The sequence below is a fragment of the Trypanosoma theileri genome, assembly GCF_002087225.1.
Source record: "Trypanosoma theileri isolate Edinburgh chromosome Unknown TM35_Tth_3_V1, whole genome shotgun sequence".
Classification (NCBI taxonomy): Eukaryota; Euglenozoa; class Kinetoplastea; order Trypanosomatida; family Trypanosomatidae; genus Trypanosoma; species Trypanosoma theileri.
This window is the reverse complement of record NW_021639845.1, coordinates 63,556-84,837: the sequence shown is the minus strand read 5'-3', so window position 1 is coordinate 84,837 and position 21,282 is coordinate 63,556. Positions and strand designations below refer to the sequence as shown.

Genomic DNA, 21,282 nt, shown 5'->3' with positions numbered 1-21,282 from the left:
TATATATATATATATATATATATATATACCTCTATTTCTTTATTTGTTAGTTGGCCTGATGAACGGCGTGGATCCCCGCAGTCTGCAGCGCGGCATGGCGGCGGCGGAAGAACTCCACGCGGCCGGTCACTCCCGCCACGCCGTCGCCGCTCTTCTCGCACTTCTCCGCCCGGCCCTCCTGCCGCCGCACTGCAGGCGCGACGAGATCCGCTGCCGCGTGCGGGCCGCCGAGATTCTCTTCACAATGGCGACTAGTGCCAGTCATGGAAATAGCAATAGCCACAGGGACGGGAGTAGTCGTTGCAGCCATGCGAGTAACAGAAATAGTGTGCCGGCGAATGTGGCTCGATTGGATTTGGTGCAGTCTGTGCTCTCCCCCATGTTCTCCACCCGCCGCTACTTTGAGAGTGTTGTGATTCGCCCGCTGCTGTGGAAAGAGAGTCCATCGCAGCACGTGGAGGATGTGGATGAAGACAGTCGTTTACTGCCGCTGGCGCTACTCCTGCGGGCGTACGTGTTGTCTGCGGAGCTGCAGCGGCGGCGGCTGCGATACGCACAGGCGGTGAAATACATTGAGGCCGCCCAGCAGTGGTGTGCGGTGGTGTTTGCTCCTCCCATCCACACTGCCGTTGAGAAGTCTACGGGTATACAGATCCAACAACAACAAGAACAAGAACAACAATGGGAAGAAGAACGGCGTTGCTGTGAGGCTTTTCTCTCTGTGGAGCTCTGTCGAGTCTATTACGCACAGTTTATGAGTGCAGGAACACCCATCAACGCTCATTATATTCCCAACACAGCCGCCGTACACAATACACGCATGCAGGCCATACAGTCTCTATTACGTTATGCAGGAAAGTACGCTCATTACATGAAACCTACTAGTTCAGTATTTAAAAAAGAAGAAGAAGAAAGAAAAGAAGTCTCTCTGTGGTGTCTCTCTTCTCCATTGAATTCTTTTTCTATTCAAGCAGCCGCACGTGTGTTGTGTCACTTTTACTACACCGCACTCTTCTTGGATCACCGCCTAGAGGCGGCTGTACATCACATGCGGCAATGTGAAGTACTCTTTGGAGTTTCTCCTGAGTTGCAATGTGTACAAGATCTTTTAACGGGAGTCCATCGTGGACTTATTAGCAGTAATGAGAAGAATTCAGGAGTGAAGCGACAGCGTAGTGATGATAATAGTGATAATAGTGTAGAACCAAATAATGTTAACAATACGAATGATGAGGATGAAACTCTGAAAAGGGAAAATACTACACCCTCGTGTAGTATGATGAGGATGATGAACCTTCGCTGGGTCTCGGATGGATTACTATTGTCGTTGCGATCGTATATTGACTTTCACACAGCAGCCACAGCGGAGATGCCATCTTTTTCTTCACCACCACAGATATCAGGCAATGTATGGAAACAAAATAAAGAAACAGAAATAAAAAAAGAGGGTAAGGGTATTAATGATGATGATGAGAATGCGAAAGGAAGTAGTAGTAGTGAGAAGGTAGATTACTTGTTTCAGAGTACCTTACAACACATTGATAAGCAACTCACACTATTAACAACGACAACAACAAATGTGCAGAATATTAATTCTTCGGATACCGAATTTCATTTACTCCGAAGCTTCCCTTCTACGGATATTCGCTTCCTCGTGCTGCTGAAGTGTGCCTCTCTTATTACCATGATTAGTTACGATCTCTCCCAACTACGACTCAGAGAAGGTCTACAACGACTAGTGCAACTACGGCGGTATATGAAAGTATTCCGCAAACACACCGAAGACTATCGTGTACATTATCATCTTCTCGCCTCTCAATTGGCCCTCACTCTATCCCTTCGCCATATAGATGGTGTAGAATCCACACTATCATCCCATCCTACCAGTAATGATGGTATTTCTCAACAACGACGGTTAACAGAAAAGGATGAAGAGGAACTCACGGCTGGGTTTGATGTTGGATTACCGTATGCTCACATTCGAGCAGCGGAGGAGGCGGCCTTAACGGCAACACAACCCTGCAGTCCATCACTGTTGTTGTTCATATCATTAATGAAAGGGGCCGCATTGTACCACACAACACACGTGGGAGCCACACTACAGTTAAACACAGATGGGGGATTCACAATGCGGGATTTGGCGCTACACCAGAGACACCGCTGTGGGACGGCGTTAGCAAATGTATTGGAAGCTCTGAAAACAAGTTTGGCTTCTGTATCAACTACTACTACAATAGTAAAAGAAGAAAAAGAAGAAGAAGAAAAGGAAGAAAAAGAGATAAAGGAGGAAGGAGAAAGAGATGTGAAGGAAGATCATCTTCGACAACTTCATTGTGCCTGGACAATCTCTAATCAACTCCTATTACTTCTCCTTCGTGGTGTGACGGCCATGACGGAAGAAAAGGATGAACCCACTGCTATCTGCACATTTAAAGAAGCATTAGAAAAAGCTATACAGTACTTTGGTATGCAGAGTAGCATTACGGCAGAGTGTCTCTATCTACTTGCACTTGCATACAGAGAGTATGAACAGGTGGAACTACAACCTCCAAAGGAATCTATGTCATCATCAACGGTGATGAACTTATCAACATTACCTTCTGGGTTGTCATGTAAGAAGGAGAATTGTGTGGATGAAGTTCTTGCCTCAACTGAGCATGCCCAACAGACGTTTTTATTTGCTTGGTTGCTGGCTTCTCAGAAAAGTCGGTTAGCGAAACTCCACTGTGTGTTGAATATACAAGGGGATAATAATAATAATAAAGACTACAGAGGCATTCTGGAAGAGTGTAATATGGAGGTACGACACATCTGTTCGTCAATGCAAGAAGAATTATTAGAAGTTCTCTCGTTGTAGATCTTTTTTTTTCTTTTCTTGTGTTGTTGTTTCCTTGATTTTTCTATTCTTCTGTGGTATGGCCTTCTATTGACAAGTACTGAGTTACCAGAGAGTAAAAGTGCGTTTTTTTTTTTTTTTTNTTTTTTTTTTTTTTTTGATGTTGTTTTTTTTTTTGTAAGAAAAGATACTGAACAGAAAAAAAAAAATTTATGGAAGTTTATATTCCTTTATATATAATTATATGTATTACTCTCTCTGTATCCATAAGTATTGTTGTTGTTTTTTTCCTATATTGGTTTCATAATATCTTTTCTATTATACATTTATAATATTCTCTACTATTTTTTTTCCTTTTCCGTTTTAGGAAGTAAAAACAAAAACAAAAATAAGAACAAAGACAAACAAAGGAAAGAAAGAAGAAAAAAAAACCCTCCTGCAGACATATTGCTATAAAAATCATCCAGGAAAGGGAATAATAATAATAATAATAATAACAATAAAAAAAAAAGACAAGTTAACAAAAGGAAACCAAAAGAAATACGAAATAGGTTATTTATAACAAAAGAAGGTAGATACACATACAACGTTGAAAGTGCCTTTTCTTTTTTTATTATATTCCAAAAGAGGTTTCTAAATTCATCTGGAATATTACACACACAGAGAGAGAAAGAGAAAGAGAAAAAAAAAATAGAGGGACATTAGTTCCGGTATACACTTGATTTGGGATACACACACACACACAGAGAGAGAGAGAGACACTCTTATATACATATATATGTTTGAAAGTAACCTTTTGTCGCAGATAAATACTGCATCCCCACTTCCAACCTTTGTGGAAGTAGATCTTGTGAATTCCATAAATAACTCTTTATCAAAGGCTTTCCATTTTGTACATGTATTACTCGCTGAGAAGAGTGATACTGTGGCTTCACTTCTTCCATGGAGTTCTGAGATTTGGCTAGTACTTCAAACCCTTCTTGAGCACAGACTATTATTTCATGCCAATACAACATTTGCAGAGATGTTGTTTGGTCTTTGTCGTGGTGCTATTGCCTCCCCAACACGACCACTCCCTTCTCAAGGGAAACTCTCATGGTGGATTTGTGGGCCCGCCCCTATTCCATCATTAGAAGAACAGGCATTACAATCCCCAACGTCTACTGCTTTAACGGAAATGAAGGATTCCATACTGGATTCACCACATAGTAACTTCACCGCAACAGAAATGGTGGCTTCACAAGATGCCTCTTATGGATATTTGCGATTCCGTCCTCTTTCAGAAACACAACGTTATATTTCTCTTTTTCTTATTACACTTAAACCCTATTTGCAGGAGCGTGCGGCCATGTGGTACTCGGAACAGTTAGATTCATCACCTGGTGCGGTTTCTATGCGTGCGGCCTATGCGAATCGTTATCCCTTGCGAGCTCGTATAAAGGAGATTTTAAAACGTCTCTATCCTCTTTTTCGCACTGTTACCGCAAGTATGGGATTCTTATATCAGATTCTTTTTCTTCTGGAGTGCACACCATACACAGCCGCCCTTCATCGTGTCTTTGGTATTGCTGTTCATCGCCTTACAATGAAGGATCATCGTGCCTTATCAAATCCCCGTGCCCAACGAATCCTTATATTAGCCCGTGTGCTATTTTTCCTGGTATTTATTGGATTCCGTCTGTTGGAGTTCACAGGTGCAGGTACGGGCAGCAATTCCGTCTCTAACTTGATAGAAACAGATGAGAACCTCGCCGTCCCACAACCACCCGTGTGGGGTGTGGATGTAGAAGTTCCTGCAGGCGCACGTATACCAGAGCCTGGTATCTGTCCGGTCTGTGAGCGACGAGTAACAAATGCGGCGGTGTGTACAGTCAGTGGTATCGTTGGATGTTATCCATGTCTGCAGAGTTACACTAGAGAACACGGAGCGTGTCCGGTGACATCACTCAAGACATCAGTGGATTGTATTCGACGTATATATGAGTGCTGATGTTATGGGGGATACAAAAAAAAAAAAAAAAAATAAGAAAAAAGAAAAGAAGAAAGAAAAATGAAAATAAACCTACTTGTAGTATGTGTTTTGCAGAGTTGTTATTATTATTATTATTATTTTTCCTTTTGCTTTTCTTTTTTTTTCTTTGTTTGTTTGTTTGTTTGTTTGTGTGTATGCGTATGAGTGTGGTCTTGTGGATTTTCAATAGGGAGAGACTGCGCTCATTGGAACTATGAAATGAAGAGAAAAGAATGAACATGATTGCGTAAAGAAGAAGAAAATAGGAAAAGAAACGAAAAGAAAAAAGTGTCTATTGTAATCCACATCTTCCGCAATGTTTTACAACGGCTGCTTTTTATTATTATTATTATTATTATTATTTTTTTTTGTAATATCTCTCTCTCTCTCTATGTAAGAACTTTATCCCTATGAGTTATAATCACTTAATGTTTACTTATTTCTTTGCTTCCCCAGCAATAAAATATCCCTTTTTTTTTTATTTTCTTTTCCTTCTTCTTCTTCTTTATATTTCTCTTTCGTGGATGACTCCCCACCCAACCCAACCACCCCCACAACCTCACACCTTTTAAATAAATAAATAAAAAGGATTGTGGAAGGAGGTTGGAGTTTTGAGTTTCTGCAATGCCTACCATTCGCGGTGGCGTTGGGAGCTTTCTGCTTCGCCGCGCAGCCCCGAAGAGTATCCGGCAGAAGTATCAGACCGGCCCACAGTTCTACAAACGAAAGTTCTTCCACTTTCCCAAAGGCCATCATCGCCTACACCGTCGTATTAGCGGAATGCAGATGGGATCCCCAACTCACCAACGTGAACACGAACGATTTAATCATCTTCCCGGAGATGTTCGCACAAAGCCACAGTTTGATTTTACATTCGGTGAGAAACGGGCAGATGGAGTACTGTACGCATGGCGAAAGCGTGGTGATTTACAGTTGTATCAAGTAGGTGGAAAGACGGAAACTTTTGTGTGTTATCGCTGCGGATATCCCGTGCGCAGTCAACTTGTAGCTATTAAAGCGGATAACTGGGATTACCGCATGTGTTATCGCTGTTATACAACTACGGTAAACCAGGGAATGGAAAACGATACGTGAAGTAAAGAAGAAGAAGAAGAAGAAGAAAAAAAAAGAGAGAGACACATGTCTTTTTTCTTGGCGAGGGTGTGTATCCCTGTAAAGTATACTATCCATTTATCTATCTATATATCTAATCTGTCTCTCTCTCTCTCTCTCTCTCTCTCTCTCTCTTTATATTTGACTCTTGAGAGATTTCTAGCATTGTTGTTCTTTTCTTGATATTGAAATGGTAAATATTCTTTTTTTTCCTTTCTTGTTCTTGTTTTTTTTTTTGGATTTTTAATCATCTTTAACATGCACAAATGGGAATATTTTTAACAAATGAGGAGGAAAAGAAAAAAAAGAAAGAAAGAAAGGTGTTGTGTACTTAGAATGAGTTACGCAGCGGATACCTATTACACCAATAATGGTGAGGCCGACGCCTACTATTACGGCAACCAGGAGCAACATCAACAACAAGAACAAGTGGAAGATGATGGTACCATAAACTTTCGTCCAGCCGATATTACAGATCAGCAAGACAAGATTATTCAACTTGTGGCCAAGTACGTTGTCTTTTCCTGCGATGGAGCCCGTTATCAACACAAACTTGTAAAAAAGACAAAGTTTAACTCCTACTTTGCCTTTATTGCCTCACCTGAGCATAAGTATCATGACTATTACCAATACCTTATTCGAAGTTATACACATTGGCGTGATGTTGCTGCGGCTAGTAGTGCTGGACAGGGAAACACAGATGAGGGATATGCCTTCTACACAGAGCAACTACGTCAACAGGAACAACAACAGCAACAACAATTACTACAGCAACAGCAACAACTTATGCAGCAGCAACAACAATATCAGGGAGGTATGTATTACACTACTGAGATGAACTCCTCCTCACATTACGTTGATACAACTGCAGCAGCGGCTACAACACCAGGAGGCTATTATGATGCCAACAATACTACTTATCCACCTCTACAACAACAACAACAACATCAAGGTGCATCTGTTCTTGGTGACTCCTCTGCAGTAACAGAAACACCGGCAGAGCAAGATAACAGCAGAAAACGTGCGAGATCAGCAACACCGCAAGAGAGTAGTGATGATGATGACGATGATGATGAACAGGAGTTAGAGTTTGTCATGGAAAATGGTGTGGCACGAGCTGTCCCAAAGCAGAAATAAAAAATAAAAAAAAAGTACAGATGTTATTGAGGAGATGGGCGAGTGAAAACAAAACAAAAGAAAGAAAAGCGCTCTTGGTAATTTTATATCTTTAGGGATCTTAATAAACTCCGGTTCTCGACACTCCCCCAGATGGATACAAAAACATTGCACATGCAATCTCTCTCTCTTTGGTCTTGCATGGACTAAGATGGAAGAGGAGGAAAAGATAATGAAAGAAAGAAAAAAAAGAAATGAAGGTATTCTATAGATTTTGGACTGGTTTCCCAGATTATCCTCTATACAATGTTATGTGGAATTCCCAAAAAAAAGAAAAGAAAATAGCGGTTTGTATTTGGTTTTGTTTCATCTGGATCTATGAGTGAGAATTGATCTCAAGAAGGTAAGAGACGTGTAACTTCATGAGAGGTCTTTTTTTTTGTGTGTTTTTACTTGTTTTTCCTACACGCATAATAATACTTTTTTTATATACAATTTCTCTCGTATGATTTCATTCTCTTTTCATATATATATATAATTTCCCAATTTTCTTTTCTCTTTTATTTTTTTTCTTCTACTTTTCCTTTACAGTCGCATCCAGTGTACTCTACTTATGTTCTGTAAACCATTTTCCGGTGATCCCACGGCTGGTGGCACCTTTTCACTGTCGTTCTCTCCATATGCCGCGGAGTCCTCCTCAGATACTATATCTGCTCTTCTTCCGCAGGGAACATCTTTTATTGGGAGTGGTGCCTTTGGGACTGTGCGTGTTGGTTGGTTGCAGGAGCGAAAACGTCAACGTCCATGCAGTGATGAACACACAAGTGAAGAAATTATAATTCTTGGAACCTGTGCGGCCGTGGCGGTGAAGCGAGTGGTTGTTCCAGATGCATGGAATCCAAGAAGTCTTCACAGGAGTATCAGTCATCGTCAGGAATTATTACTTCGTGAATTACAAGTAATGGAGTGTATCCGGACACATCCTCATCCTAATATAGTGCAGTGTTGGGGTTTTCTCTTTGGGGAGAAGAAAGAGAAGAAGAAGTTTACGGAGCAGCAATCTCTCACAGGTGAAACAATAACGGATGTTGAGAAGGAATATACATCAGGTATGATTCTTACAACTCTGGAAAAGGAGCGGAAACGTCTGGAGAGTAGTGGTAAAAAGGAGACAAGTAATGAGAATATGGTGGAAGTTAATAATGATATGGTGGATATTCATATTCTTAACTCTGCCTTATATGTGGATTTATGTCTCTCGCTCTGCAGCAGTGGTTCCTTGGTAGATTATATTCACCGAAAGGTTAATGAAGCTATTCGTGTATCTACACAATTGGATCCCAGTGAACCAAGTACGCAATTTGTTGACAGCGATACAGCTGTAACTGACAAGATAAGCACTATGCATGGACTGACAGGAAGTACAAGTGAAGGTGATACTGTAAAAGGATCAGGAAACCCTTCATCCTCTTCTGTTGATGTTGGTCATTCCAGTAAAAGTAACACAAATACATTACCACAGTTATTTCAAAACGTTGAAAATGCTGAGATGCAATCTGAAACGAGACCTACTACAACTACAGAAACTATCTCGGCTGAGCTTGTGGTTCGAGAACGGGATATTGTGGCTATTACCTATGCTCTTACGAATGCACTTCGACACACACATGAGACATTGCGGACATTACACCGTGATGTTAAACCCGCAAATGTTTTAATTTGCAGTGGAGTTGGAAAGACTCCAGTATACACATTACAACCCCTTTCACGGGTAACACAGACATCCTTGGTGGGTTCTAAACCTCTCACAGATACCGCATCTGCACCCAAGCAAGAAAAACCAGCAGTAAGTGGTCCTATGCTTCATACAGAGGAGGATTCTGTAGAATTTGCTCTCTTCTCAAACTGTCCAGAATCTGTGAAGCATAAGAATAACAACAACACATCCACACAAGAAGGAGCTAACACTGAGAATATCTCTACAACAGCAGGAGAGGATATTCCAGAGACTCCAGCAACATTGGTAGTACCTTTAGAGGCAGGAGGACAACGTCTTCAGTGTACGGGATATTCCTCACGTGGAATGATGATTGAATACATGCCGCAGGCTGAGGCGTGGCGAATACAATTGGCAGACTTTGGTGTTGCTACGGGTGTTGGTAAACTCACGGGTGAAACTCGATGTGGGACTTTCCCATTTATGGCTCCTGAAGTTGCGGGTGATGGTTGTAGTGGTGTGAACGGATACAGCACCGCGGCGGATGTCTACAGTTTGGGTGTTACCCTTCAACATATCGTGGTGCATCTCGTTCTTGAGAATGGGGATGTGCGTCGGGTGTCACAGAGACGTATGCAGGCGTTAGGGGCATTATGGATTGATGAAGATGATAAGGAAAATAATATAAAAACAGAAACAGATACAGATATAGACAGAAGAGAATCTCGCTCACACTTTGTGGTACCAAATGCATGGCGTTGTGCACGAGAATTGGACAATGAGCTATTTATCCGCACTCCACCCCTTGTGGATCAAACTGTTCGTATGGACAATCATGATAAGAATGATCATCGAAATACATTTGCTATTCCACGCTCCTGGCGTTGTTGTGATGAATTGCTGGAACAACGGTATGTACGCCACAAATCCACATCCGATGTATCTGATAATAATACTGCTGTACATCATGATTACCTTCTTGCCTCATTACCGCAGGACTCCAACGATGGTGAGGCGAATGAACAGAAAGAACGTCGTAAATCACGATGTAAATCATGTGGAAAACTTCATCGAAATTTTATTGAATTATTAAATGCCATGACAGCCACACAGCCATCCCAGCGTCCTCCCTTATCTACAGTATTGCAGAGTGCAGCTATTATAGATCAGGGGAGTTTCGTGCGGAACACCACACGAGGTCGAGCTGGCAAATGTGATTCGACTGTTGTTACTGCAGATTCTACGGGGAGTGGAATAAACGCCAATCGCTTCCTTCGTGCTCGTCAACGTGCACAAGAAAAGGAAAGGGAACGAAATCGTATTACTGCTTCCATGGCAACATTTCATTTTGATATGACTAACCCAAATTCCCAACAACAACGGCAAGGAAAAGAAGAAGAAGAACAACAACAACAACAAGAGAGTAAAGATGCTGAGGGTGATGCAGCATCAACAGTGTTGCTCTGGCGTCCACCATCTCTCCGCTTCCTTCGGGCCTCACGCGAACGATTAGAGAATCGCAGTGATTAACCGAAAGTGTGAGTCAAAGTACTAATGGGTGTGTGGGGGGGGGGGACTAGTAATTATAATTTTAATAATACATCAGAGTACAGTTATTATTATTATTATTATTATTATTATTATTATTATTATGGGGAGTATTTTTTTTTAATTTTTTTTTCTCTTTAATCATCCTACAGATTGGGTTCTTTGGTTTCTTATTCAGACGGAAAATATATTTGGGGTATGGTTCTATTTATTTATTTATTTAATTTTGGTTCCTATTTTCCTTTCTTTATGTCTTATTTGCCTCTATCTGCTTGTATACCCTAATAATAATGTTATTTTTCTTATAATAATATATTGTATTTCTTTACTTTACTTTTTATTTCTTTTTCTTAAGGTTCCCCCCAAAATGGCAGCCCATGGTGTCGTTCCTGAAGTGAGAGAAGACTCTCGGAGTGAATCCATAAACGGAAAGGCCTTTCATAACGATTTGATCAAATTAGATATAATGCGAGAGTTTCTGGAAAAAAGTCGAGAAAAGGCGGCCCAACATCATGAAGACCGTATTTCTTTATTAGAATCACAGTATTTACTTCGTCTGCAAAAATCCTCAAAATTACACACTCCTTCATTAGATCATCGATTAGCAGTGGGAGTAGAGACACAGAATGGCAGTATAGAAAGTCCCCCGAAGAGCAGCACTAGCAACAATACGAGTGCGATAACAGCTAATGTGAGTGTCGTTGAGATTGAGTTGGATGAAAGCGATGAGGAAGAACCACCAGAGAAGAAACACGCAATGTTGTGGCGGCAGCAGCAGCACCAGAAGCACTCTAACACACTCTCATCATCACCGCAAAGCCGCACAGACTCAGACGGTATATCACCAGAGATGTGTACGCCGTTTTCACCACAGGCAGTGACGTCTTCACGCTCTCCTACCACATCATTGGAGGAAGTACATATTATGAAATATGGAAACAGTAAAAATAATAAGACTAATAATAATAATAAGAATAATAAGAATGGTGGTTCTTGCAGTGTAGAAGAGACACCTGTAGTTAACCCCAATAAAACGCCTCTTTCTGGTAAGATAGATAAAGTAGATATGAACATCAGCAACAGTAGTGAGAATATGGTATCTCGTCTCTCTTACAGGAGCTATCAAACAACACAAGATGAGATGATCTTCAACTCTGAAGAAGAAGAAGAAAAAGAAAAAGAACAGAATGTAACACGTTCTCTAATGCAATCCTTTGGAAATCACATTAATGAGTTGACACCACAGAAGAGTTCTAACACACCACCTTTACTATCAACACCATTATTACTCTCACACTCTGTTGATCCACAAATAGAACCTGAATTACAGGAGTTTCTCCTATGGCAATCTGAGAAGTCTGTCAAACGCCGTGAATCTCTGCAAATGGCAAATAATAACCGCTCAAAAGTAGCGAAGGTGTATGCTGCTGCTTCAACCGAACTTCGCTGGCCATCGCTGTTTGATGACAGTTCGAAGAAAACACCGGTAAAACCACCACTCACACCAGAATCTTCGCCTTCACGATTTATTTCATGGATTGCAGATGAGGTGGATTGCTATGAAGATTTACTATTGCACCTAACCCCAACTGCAGAAGAAGTGGAGCGGTGGGTAGTTGACGCCGTCGTTGATGTTGTTATTAACAAATTCACAACGGAGTGCGTTGTCGATTTTATACTCCAACAGCAGTAGAAAAAAAAAGAAAAAGAAATATATAATAGAGCACATATATAAAATAATAACATGGTAAAGATATATATATATATATATATATATATATATATTAAAATAACCATAGAAACAAATAGATCTTTAGATCCCATGAAAATACTCTTTATAATTTGAGACATGGCCTTTTTTTTTTCTTTTCGTGGGTGTGGGTGTATGTATGTATGTGTTTTACTTCCTTTTCTTTGCTTGTTTTCATCTGGCAAAACGAAAAATAAAACTTTTGTAATGTTAAAATAAGAGAGTGTTGTGTTTTTTTTTTTTGAATGTGTATATTCTATTTTTACCTATTTTACTTGACTTTTTCTACTATTATAAGGAAGTGATTCTGGCTTCTAGTTAGACGTACAAACTTTATAGGAAAGTAGCAAAAAATAAAATAATAAAAAAAGGACTGTTATAAAATGGAACTACGAAGAAATTCATTAAATTCTGCTACTTCGCCAAATCACAAAACACAGGAGATAGATGTATCCTCTAAAAATAAGAGCAATATGAATTTGGATAGTGGTTTTCAAGAAACAACTGTAAAGTCCATTCCCAGGTCAACCATTACAATTTCTGTAGAATGTCAAGATACAACTCATTCACCACCTCCAAACGCATCAAATCTCGCAAAATGGAAACGTTTGATACAGTTTGTATGTTTGAGTTATATTTTTTTATCCCTTATCTTATTAGTTTATCTAGGGTACACGTTTTCTCTGCGTGTCTCTGCATCTATCCCTTATATGGACGATCCCTCTAGACTGATGCTTCTACTTGGGTCTGTTGCTGTAGATAATACAGACTCCCAGTGGAGGTTTTTTACCGCTTTCACTCCCCCGCTTATTCCTCTCTTCGCAATTATTATAGCACTTTCTCGCCAAATTAGAAAACGTGGGTTAACTGCACTGCAATACTTTCACATCTCTCTTGGACTTATTTTTCTTGCATGTTTGCAAGGACCAGCTTTTTGTGCTCCTATAGCAGTAACGTGGTTAAACTATATATTTACTGTCAAGTGTATTCGCTATCATGTCTCATATCGTATTTTCATGACATTGATGTGGACCTTTCAGGCAGGATTCCTTTTATTTGCAAACAGTAGTTATAGTACTTCTATTACAGACCAAATTGTTCCACTACTACCAATAGAGTGGCCTCAAAGACTTCGTTGGTCTGTTGTATTCAACATGTCTACTCTTCGTATGATTGCATTTAATATGGATATGTATGAGGCCTTTCATGATGGGGCAGCACTGCAAGAGAAGGCCGTGCAGAAGCATGATACTGTGTGTGTGGAGTGTGCACAGATGCGGGAATCCAACCCCAACCGCGGTGAAGGGACTCACACTGCGCGGTGCTACAAGTTCCGCACAGAGTACCCGTGCCAGCTGCGGGACTACAATCTGCTGAGCTACATGACATACATATTATATGTTCCACTATACATTGCGGGTCCCATGTCCTCCTTTAATGCCTTCGTTTCACATCTTCATTACCCTACTACCGTCATGACAAGGAAGCAAATGTTATTTTATGCATTTCGTATATTTGTTTTATATCTTGTTTTGACCATTTTATTACATTATATCTTTGTAAATGGCATTCGTCTTGTAGATTTTATTCTTGTATACGCAGGTGCTTTTACAGTATTTACTATGCTTTACTTCCAGCTAGCTTTTCTATGGTTAAAGTTCGGTTGTATATGGAAACTATCTAGACTTCTAGCGATATTAGATGGGGTTGATGTACCAGAAGATATGCGTCGCTGCTTTGGAAATACTGTCACTATTCAAGATTTTTGGCGAGATTGGCATGCCTCATTCAATTTATGGATTGTACGATATATGTACATCCCTATGGGTGGTAACAAGAAGAAACATCTGAATATTTTTCCCATTTTTTTCTTTATTGCGATATGGCATGATATTGAACCTCATTTGTTTTTTTGGGCACTGTCGATATGTGTTTTTCTTGTACTCGAAATTTTCTTTTTACGTTGTGTACCCACCCATCCTCGTGTGAGTGCACTTCGGAAACGATCTCCAGTGTTGTACATTATACTGCGAAGTTTTTCTGGAGGTCTCAGTCATATGGCTGTCATGATCGCATGTATTGTTGGATTTAATTCGCAGACATTAATGCAAACCTCTGCGGCTGGTGTAGTAGATTATTATTTTACCCTTTTTTTTAATATACAACCATTATTTTTACCATGGTTTTTTCTCTTTCTTTGCTGTTGCTCACATATTGGATTGGCAATACGTGACAATGAAGCAGAAAGGACGCAGCTCGAGCGAGTGCGTCTGGGTATCATTCATGGGGTAAAAGTATCCAAATCCGAACAAGCATAAATGTTCGGAAGTTCACTACATAATTATTTAGGAATATAAAATATGTTTTTTTTATTTCTCTGAATTCTCCAGTGTTTGCAATATTTGTTATTTACTCTTCTACTGTCTACCATTTATAAACTCACATCTGCATCCGTTTTTTTTTTTGTGTTTCTCTTTTTGTTTCCACTAATCCCTCCCATTATACATGCAAAAAAAGAGAGAGATAAGAGGCAGCAGGTCCTCTGCAATTGGCTCATCAAACACACCCACTAGGAGGGAAAGAGACGAAGACCACTGAATAAGTACCTATATATATATACACATACATACATAAATAGATAAATAGATATATATATAGGTGTTTGAGTGTTTTTCCCATGTTTGGTCGTCGTGTGTTTGCGAGTGCTGGCGTGCCGCGTCATGCGTGGGCTGCGCTGCACATTCAAAGCAGCCGCCAGGCCTCCCGCATCCTCCCGTCACTCGCACCACTCGCGCCACTCGAGTGCCGCCGACAGTTGTCCGGCGCCGTCGCGGCCGTAAGTGCATGGCAGACGACACCAGCAGTGAGTGATGCGCTGCTCAGCGAAGACGGGCTTCTGATGCTTGGCATCAACTCCATTCTGCCGCTTTCACCCACAATGTTTATACAACCTCACGGTTTTATATCGCCATGTACATTTGAGAAGGTGTTTAGGGTAGCGTGTCCGACGTTTGATTGGGCAGCAGGGGAAGCAGGTGGAGCAGCACAGGGTTGAATGGAGAAAAAAAAAAGGAATAAAGGAGATGAGCCAATGGGTGAAGAAACTCCCATAACGTAGGTTTAAAGAACTCATACATTCACATTTCACATATTTTTATACGTGTATCTACTACACTGGCAAAGAGAGAAGGTGATAGGTAATATGATGCCGTACAACATGAAGGACGTCCCGTGGAAAGAAGGTTAAGAATATGGCAAAGGATGAATTTGTTGTTATTGTCATCGTTTTTTTTTTTTGTTTTGTTTTCTTTTGAACTGAATGAATTTTTCTGTTATATATTTATTGTTTTTTTCTCTGTGTTTGTTGTTACTTTTTTTCTTTATTTCCTTATTTGTTTTGTTTTGTTTTGTTTTTTCTCTTGTATTGTGTCCCTGTTTTTCCTTTTTGATGGACAGGATTAGAGAAGAAGTCTCTCAGTAGAGAAGGATTCCAAACAGGAGAGCATATATAGCTGTCTTGATTTACTACATATTTAATCCGTTTTGTATACGCATTTTCTTAGAAACGGCGGCGTCGTGAGGTTTGAGTGGATAAGTGAGTGAAAAGAAAAAAAAAAAAATATATATATATATATATATATACATATATATAATCTCGGTTTTTCTCTGGTAAAAGGTGATAGAAATAGAAAAAAAAAAAAAGGTTGTATCTATCATCGCATATTTTAGGGAATACTATTATTAAGACCCCCAGACACTGGGAGTTTCTGTGCTTTTTTTTTATTCATTATAGAAGAAATTATCCGTTATGCCAGGAAGTTTGAAGAGTCATTCGATTACTGTGAATATAACCTCACAATTGCGGTTTGGAGAAGAATCCGCAGTGGAACTCAAACCTTTGGATGTAGAGAGTCCCACTCTACCTGATGAACCTAGTACTTCTGTGCCGTCGCGATGTTCGCTTGAGTACCTCGTATATGCTCTTTACATGATGGGTTTTATTATCTATGGTTTCTCTGTTGTCTCAGAGGTATCTACGAAATATGCACCCTGGTTTTACTTAAGTAAACCGCGATGGACGCTATTGACATTGGCACCTTTTCATTCTGTTGGATACAACGGCTCTGGTGATGGACAATGGAAGGCCCTGGATGGTTGGTTATGGCTTTTAGTGTTACTTTTCCTCGCTTTGGCAATGGGTTCTAAACTAATTCGATGGTCATTCCGTGGGAGAAATGAGGTTGTAGCACTACAATACTTTCACGTTTTTGTTGGTCTTATTTTTGTTGCATTTTTGCATGGACCATCTTTTTACCTTCCTATTGTATTTACATTGATAAACTATGTATTTGCTTTGAGGTGTATTCGCTATCATCTCTCGTACCGTGTTTTCATGACATTGATGTGGACCTTTCAGGTGGGATTACTACTAAGCATTAGTTATACTGGAGGATATGCGAGGTTCTTTTTTGTTCCAGGACCAAAGACGTGGTGGTCTCAGAGATTTCGTTGGTCTGTTGTATTCAACATGTATACTCTTCGTATGATTGCATTTAATATGGATATGTATGAGGCCTTTCATGATGGGGCAGCACTGCAAGAGAAGGCCGTGCAGAAGCATGATGCTGTGTGTGTGGAGTGTGCACAGATGCGGGAATCCAACCCCAACCGCGGTGAAGGGACTCACACTGCGCGGTGCTACAAGTTCCGCACAGAGTACCCATGCCAGCTGCGGGACTACAATCTGCTGAGCTACATGACATACATATTATATGTTCCACTGTACATTGCGGGTCCCATGTCCTCCTTTAATGCCTTCGTTTCACATCTTCATTACCCTACTACCGTCATGACAAGGAAGCAAATGTTATTTTATGCATTTCGTGTCCTTTTGATCTATGTTGTCTTGATAGTATTGCTCCACTTTGCGTTTGTGAACGCATTTCGTACTTATCCGAAGTTTTTGGCAAAACTAAGTATTTCACAATTGGCTTATCTTTTATACTATTCCTTGGCTTTTCTATGGTTGAAGTTCAGCCTTGTATGGAAACTATCTAGACTTGCAGCGATATTAAATGGGGTTGATGTACCAGAAGATATGCGTCGCTGCTTTAGTAATACTGTAAGTGTTCGAGATTTTTGGCGAGATTGGCATGCCTCATTCAATTTATGGATTGTACGATATATGTACATCCCTATGGGTGGTAACAAGAAGAAACATCTGAATATTTTTCCCATTTTTTTCTTTATTGCGATATGGCATGATATTGAACTTCATTTGTTGTATTGGGCATCGTGTATAATTTTCATATTTGTATTGGAACTTCTAGCTGGGTATGTATGGAATCTCCCATTTTTTTCTCGTTTGCATCACTTTCGTTATCAGCGTCTTCTGCGTTCCTTTGGTGGAGCATTTTCTGTATTTGGTCTTATTGTGGCTAATTTGATTGGTTTTTCCCAGACACGTTCTGGTAGTGTAGGCCAAACAGATCACCTTATTACTAGTGGATTGTACGCCGCAGATCCAAATTTTTATCTTTTTTCGTTTTTGACTTTCTTCTGTGCCGCGGCTATGGGTATTATTGAGCGTGATATCGAAGCGGTAGAATTGTTGCGACTGAAGAAAAAGTATAAACTGAACTGAGAAAAACGAGGTATCTATCTCTCTCTGTTTGTCTGTCTGTCTGTCTGTCTATATATACATATATCTCTGTGTGTTTTCGTTTATATGCCAATAGCTCTGTGTGTGTGTGTGAGTGTGTGACTGGTACTCCTTTATACGTTTCTTGATAAATTTTTTTCTGTGAAGACATATACTCACATACTTGTACTTTTTTTTTAAAAAAAAAAATGTAGTATAATATACTTATATATGTGTTTATGTATAAACTTTTTCTTGAATAAGGGCTCCTAATCACACGTTTTGTTTTTACTTGCTTTTTCCCTTGTAAGAGCGGTGTTGTACGGAGTACCTGTTTTATTCTACTTGTCGTTTGCAAAGTGAATGTTGCATAAAGATGGCGGGGAAGAAGAAGCACTCTATTTGATTTGAAAAAGTTTTGTAATTTCTGTTTTTTTTTCCTTAGCTTTACTCTCTCTTTTATTTGTCATTCTTCTTCTTGTTGTTATTGTTCTATCAGTGTGTATTAACGAAGTACCCCTTTTGTTATTCTATTTTTTTCCGTTTCTTCTTTATAATTATCATCATTCTCTACTCTCCTCTCTCTGGATTGTTGTACATACCTGTAAGGAACCAGTAGCAGTGGGTCCTGTTCACCACTCCCACTCATCACATCAAACTCAACGAACGAGAAAAGAAAAAAGAGATAATAATAATAAGAATAATAATAATAAATAACAAAAAAAAACCAAGAAAAAAAATCTTCATATCGAGAGAAATATTTATAAAATAGTGAAAAATAGCGTAATTACACCATGACTGAAGGTCCTGTGGCGCCGCATGTACTGCAGAAGACTTCCTTCGAGTATCTTTTCTACGTTGGGACTCTCCTCCTCGCTGTGGCGTACTTTGGCATCTACGATATTAGCATGGTCTCCCGCGAGTACATCCATGTGCTGTCGGAGAACCTTCGCCCGCCGTGGCCGCCCTTCTCTTGGCTTGGCTCGTACGGCGCGGACGTCACTGACAGTCAGTGGTACAACTTCACACGGGCTGTTCCACTCGTATTGCCCTTCTTCGCCGCTTTTCTTTACCTGTCGCACAAAATACGTGCTGTCGCGGTGGAGAGGATGGTGAGTGCACTGCAGATACTACACATCGTATCGGGGATAGCGCTTGGCTTCGCTATAAGTGGGCCTAGATTTCTTTTCCCGATTCTTCTTATTCTTGGGAATTACTATGCTGTGAAGAAGATATATAATAAAGTTTCCTTTACTGTGTTTATGGTATTAATGTGGAGTTCACACATTGCTGTGCTTTTTTTGAATAGCTACTATGAGGGATACAAGTTTAAGTGGTTCGGATTAGGATTTCTAGACCATCTAGTTAAACCACTTGTAGCGTGGACAGTTCATTACAACATGAGTGTCTTACGTATGATTGCATTTAACACGGATATGCATGACGCTATTGTATCATCAGAAGAAAAACGTGAAAAACTTCTAGAAAAACACTTAAATTGTTGTATTGAGTGTGCGAAAATCTGTGAAGCTTATACAAAGAAAAAAAATGGTTCTTTACCGCCAAATATTCAATTAGAGGAATTGGGATGTTATAAACTCCGTACAGAATACCCTCGTCAGCCTAGTGAATATAATCTTCTGAGTTATCTTGGTTGTATCGTTTATCCTCCACTATTTATTGCAGGACCCATGTCATCTTTCAATGCCTACATTTCTCATTTACATAATCCTACAATGGCGGTAGATAGTGTAGATTTAAGACGATACGGCATAAGAGCATTTTTAAATCTTCTACTTTTGACTGCTGTATCACATTATATGTATATCATCGCTATTTTGATGAATGGACCTGTGTTTTCCGCTATTTCTTTTCCTCGCCGTGCAGTTATACTTTATCTAACTTTAGCATTCATTTGGTTAAAGTTTAACTGTGTATGGAAATTATTTAGACTTATTTCACTTGTAGATGGGGTTGATGTACCAGAAGATATGCGTCGATGTTTTACTAATACCGTAAGCATTCAGGGATTTTGGCGAGATTGGCATGCCTCATTCAATTTATGGATTGTACGATATATGTACATCCCTATGGGTGGTAACAAGAAGAAACATCTCACTATTTTTCCCATTTTTTTCTTTATTGCGATATGGCATGATATTGAACTTCGATTAATACATTGGGCTGGTATTATTTGTGTTTGCTTTGTTGTAGAGATAGTAGTGACACAAGTTCTCTTTCATCCAAAAACTTCTTTGGGTATTCTAATGGCTCAACGGCCACTACTTTACCGATATGTCCGGATTTTAGGTGCCTGCCTTACTATGTTGGAGCTTATTATAGTGAATCTTGTCGGTTTTAGTATAGGTCTTGATAGAGCAGGAATGAACCTTGAGTCCATGTGGAGAGAGTCATCCATGCCTTTCTGTGTTCTTATGGTGTTTTATTTTTATATAGCTGCCAGTATTGCCATTCAAGATAGGGATCAAGAGAAATTTAATGAATATCAGAATCGAACCAAATACGGTCTTCGAAGTTACAGAAGGTCTGGTTCTGGTGATGGTGGTGGAAGTACCAGTAGCTTGAAAAGAGAAGGAAAGGTAGCTGAGTATAGTGATGTTGAAAATCCCACTGTGACAACAGAGAATGGAATAGACAAATAGAAGGCGAACGGTTTTTTTATTATTATTATTTCTCAGAATTGGAATCCATCTACTTCAATAGAAAAAAACATGAGGTAAATCATTGATATTTGTGAGGTAATAATATTAATAGGAAAAAAAAAACAATGATAAACTTAATCATAATCTTATTTAGGTTTAGTCGATGTTATCACAAAATATCTGTGGTTTTTTTTTTGTTTTCAGCCATGCTTTTTCTCTCGTACGTCACGGTTTTCTAGATTAAGTTCCGAGAAGGTTTCCTTTCTCTCTCTCTCTCTCATCTGTAATACTTTCAGTAGGAATGATATTTTGATGTTTTTTCTTCTGTTGGTTCGCTGGTATATGTTGCGGAGATAAGGTATTTCTAGGTATTTGTTTTCTTTTACTTCCCGTATAGCTTGAGTCATTACTATTATTATTATTATTATTATTATTATTATTATTATTATTATTATTATTATTACTATTACTGGATAAAATAAGAAAGACAATTTTCGCCATCCATGTTGGTAAATAATGCCTGACGTTTCGTGGATCATTGTAGTCTGACTTTTTTTTTATTATTCTGTGGAAGTATTTCTTTTTTTTTTCTGTTAAATTTCCTTTTCTTATGCAAATGTTATTCTTTTTTTTATCATCTTTGTTACTTAAGCTTGGCTGTATTACTATGAATGGTGGTGGTGTTTCTTTTATCAATGAGTAGAAGATAGGCATCATCATTGTAACCCATCAGGTCACTCTCTTTTCTCTTAAAGTATATGTGAGCTTATCCCTTTTTAAAATACCTCTTTATTTCTCCGTATCCACACAATACGTTTTTTTTTCAATATGTTAACAACTTCATATGGTTTTTTTTTCTTCTTTTTTTCTTTCTTTCTCGCACATTA

The 21,282-nt window shown here is 39.4% G+C and overlaps 10 protein-coding genes across 10 annotated transcripts; all 10 read left to right on the top strand.

Moving 5' to 3' along the window:
* Nucleotides 1–58: 58 nt before the first annotated feature.
* TM35_000031380 (uncharacterized protein) lies at nucleotides 59–2,857 on the top strand (the record flags this gene model as incomplete). The annotated part of the gene is made up of 1 exon (XM_029021905.1): nucleotides 59–2,857. The coding sequence occupies one exon, from the start codon at nucleotides 59–61 to the stop codon at nucleotides 2,855–2,857; it is 2,799 nt and encodes a 932-aa protein (XP_028886451.1).
* Nucleotides 2,858–3,614: 757 nt separating this feature from the next.
* TM35_000031370 (putative peroxisome assembly protein) lies at nucleotides 3,615–4,826 on the top strand (the record flags this gene model as incomplete). The annotated part of the gene is made up of 1 exon (XM_029021904.1): nucleotides 3,615–4,826. One exon carries the CDS (start codon nucleotides 3,615–3,617, stop codon nucleotides 4,824–4,826), a length of 1,212 nt encoding a protein of 403 aa, XP_028886450.1.
* A 645-nt stretch (nucleotides 4,827–5,471) lies between these two features.
* Nucleotides 5,472–5,942, top strand: TM35_000031360 (uncharacterized protein; the record flags this gene model as incomplete). Its single annotated transcript, XM_029021903.1, has 1 exon — nucleotides 5,472–5,942. One exon carries the CDS (start codon nucleotides 5,472–5,474, stop codon nucleotides 5,940–5,942), a length of 471 nt encoding a protein of 156 aa, XP_028886449.1.
* A 354-nt stretch (nucleotides 5,943–6,296) lies between these two features.
* On the top strand, nucleotides 6,297–7,097 carry TM35_000031350 (putative RNA-binding protein; the record flags this gene model as incomplete). Its single annotated transcript, XM_029021902.1, has 1 exon — nucleotides 6,297–7,097. One exon carries the CDS (start codon nucleotides 6,297–6,299, stop codon nucleotides 7,095–7,097), a length of 801 nt encoding a protein of 266 aa, XP_028886448.1.
* A 592-nt stretch (nucleotides 7,098–7,689) lies between these two features.
* On the top strand, nucleotides 7,690–10,323 carry TM35_000031340 (putative protein kinase; the record flags this gene model as incomplete). Its single annotated transcript, XM_029021901.1, has 1 exon — nucleotides 7,690–10,323. The coding sequence occupies one exon, from the start codon at nucleotides 7,690–7,692 to the stop codon at nucleotides 10,321–10,323; it is 2,634 nt and encodes an 877-aa protein (XP_028886447.1).
* A 385-nt stretch (nucleotides 10,324–10,708) lies between these two features.
* TM35_000031330 (uncharacterized protein) lies at nucleotides 10,709–12,034 on the top strand (the record flags this gene model as incomplete). The annotated part of the gene is made up of 1 exon (XM_029021900.1): nucleotides 10,709–12,034. One exon carries the CDS (start codon nucleotides 10,709–10,711, stop codon nucleotides 12,032–12,034), a length of 1,326 nt encoding a protein of 441 aa, XP_028886446.1.
* Nucleotides 12,035–12,474: 440 nt separating this feature from the next.
* TM35_000031320 (glycerol uptake protein) lies at nucleotides 12,475–14,409 on the top strand (the record flags this gene model as incomplete). Its single annotated transcript, XM_029021899.1, has 1 exon — nucleotides 12,475–14,409. One exon carries the CDS (start codon nucleotides 12,475–12,477, stop codon nucleotides 14,407–14,409), a length of 1,935 nt encoding a protein of 644 aa, XP_028886445.1.
* Nucleotides 14,410–14,768: 359 nt separating this feature from the next.
* TM35_000031310 (uncharacterized protein) lies at nucleotides 14,769–15,146 on the top strand (the record flags this gene model as incomplete). The annotated part of the gene is made up of 1 exon (XM_029021898.1): nucleotides 14,769–15,146. One exon carries the CDS (start codon nucleotides 14,769–14,771, stop codon nucleotides 15,144–15,146), a length of 378 nt encoding a protein of 125 aa, XP_028886444.1.
* A 753-nt stretch (nucleotides 15,147–15,899) lies between these two features.
* Nucleotides 15,900–17,735, top strand: TM35_000031300 (glycerol uptake protein; the record flags this gene model as incomplete). Its single annotated transcript, XM_029021897.1, has 1 exon — nucleotides 15,900–17,735. One exon carries the CDS (start codon nucleotides 15,900–15,902, stop codon nucleotides 17,733–17,735), a length of 1,836 nt encoding a protein of 611 aa, XP_028886443.1.
* A 791-nt stretch (nucleotides 17,736–18,526) lies between these two features.
* TM35_000031290 (GUP1 protein) lies at nucleotides 18,527–20,395 on the top strand (the record flags this gene model as incomplete). The annotated part of the gene is made up of 1 exon (XM_029021896.1): nucleotides 18,527–20,395. The coding sequence occupies one exon, from the start codon at nucleotides 18,527–18,529 to the stop codon at nucleotides 20,393–20,395; it is 1,869 nt and encodes a 622-aa protein (XP_028886442.1).
* Between the last annotated feature and the right edge of the window lie 887 nt (nucleotides 20,396–21,282).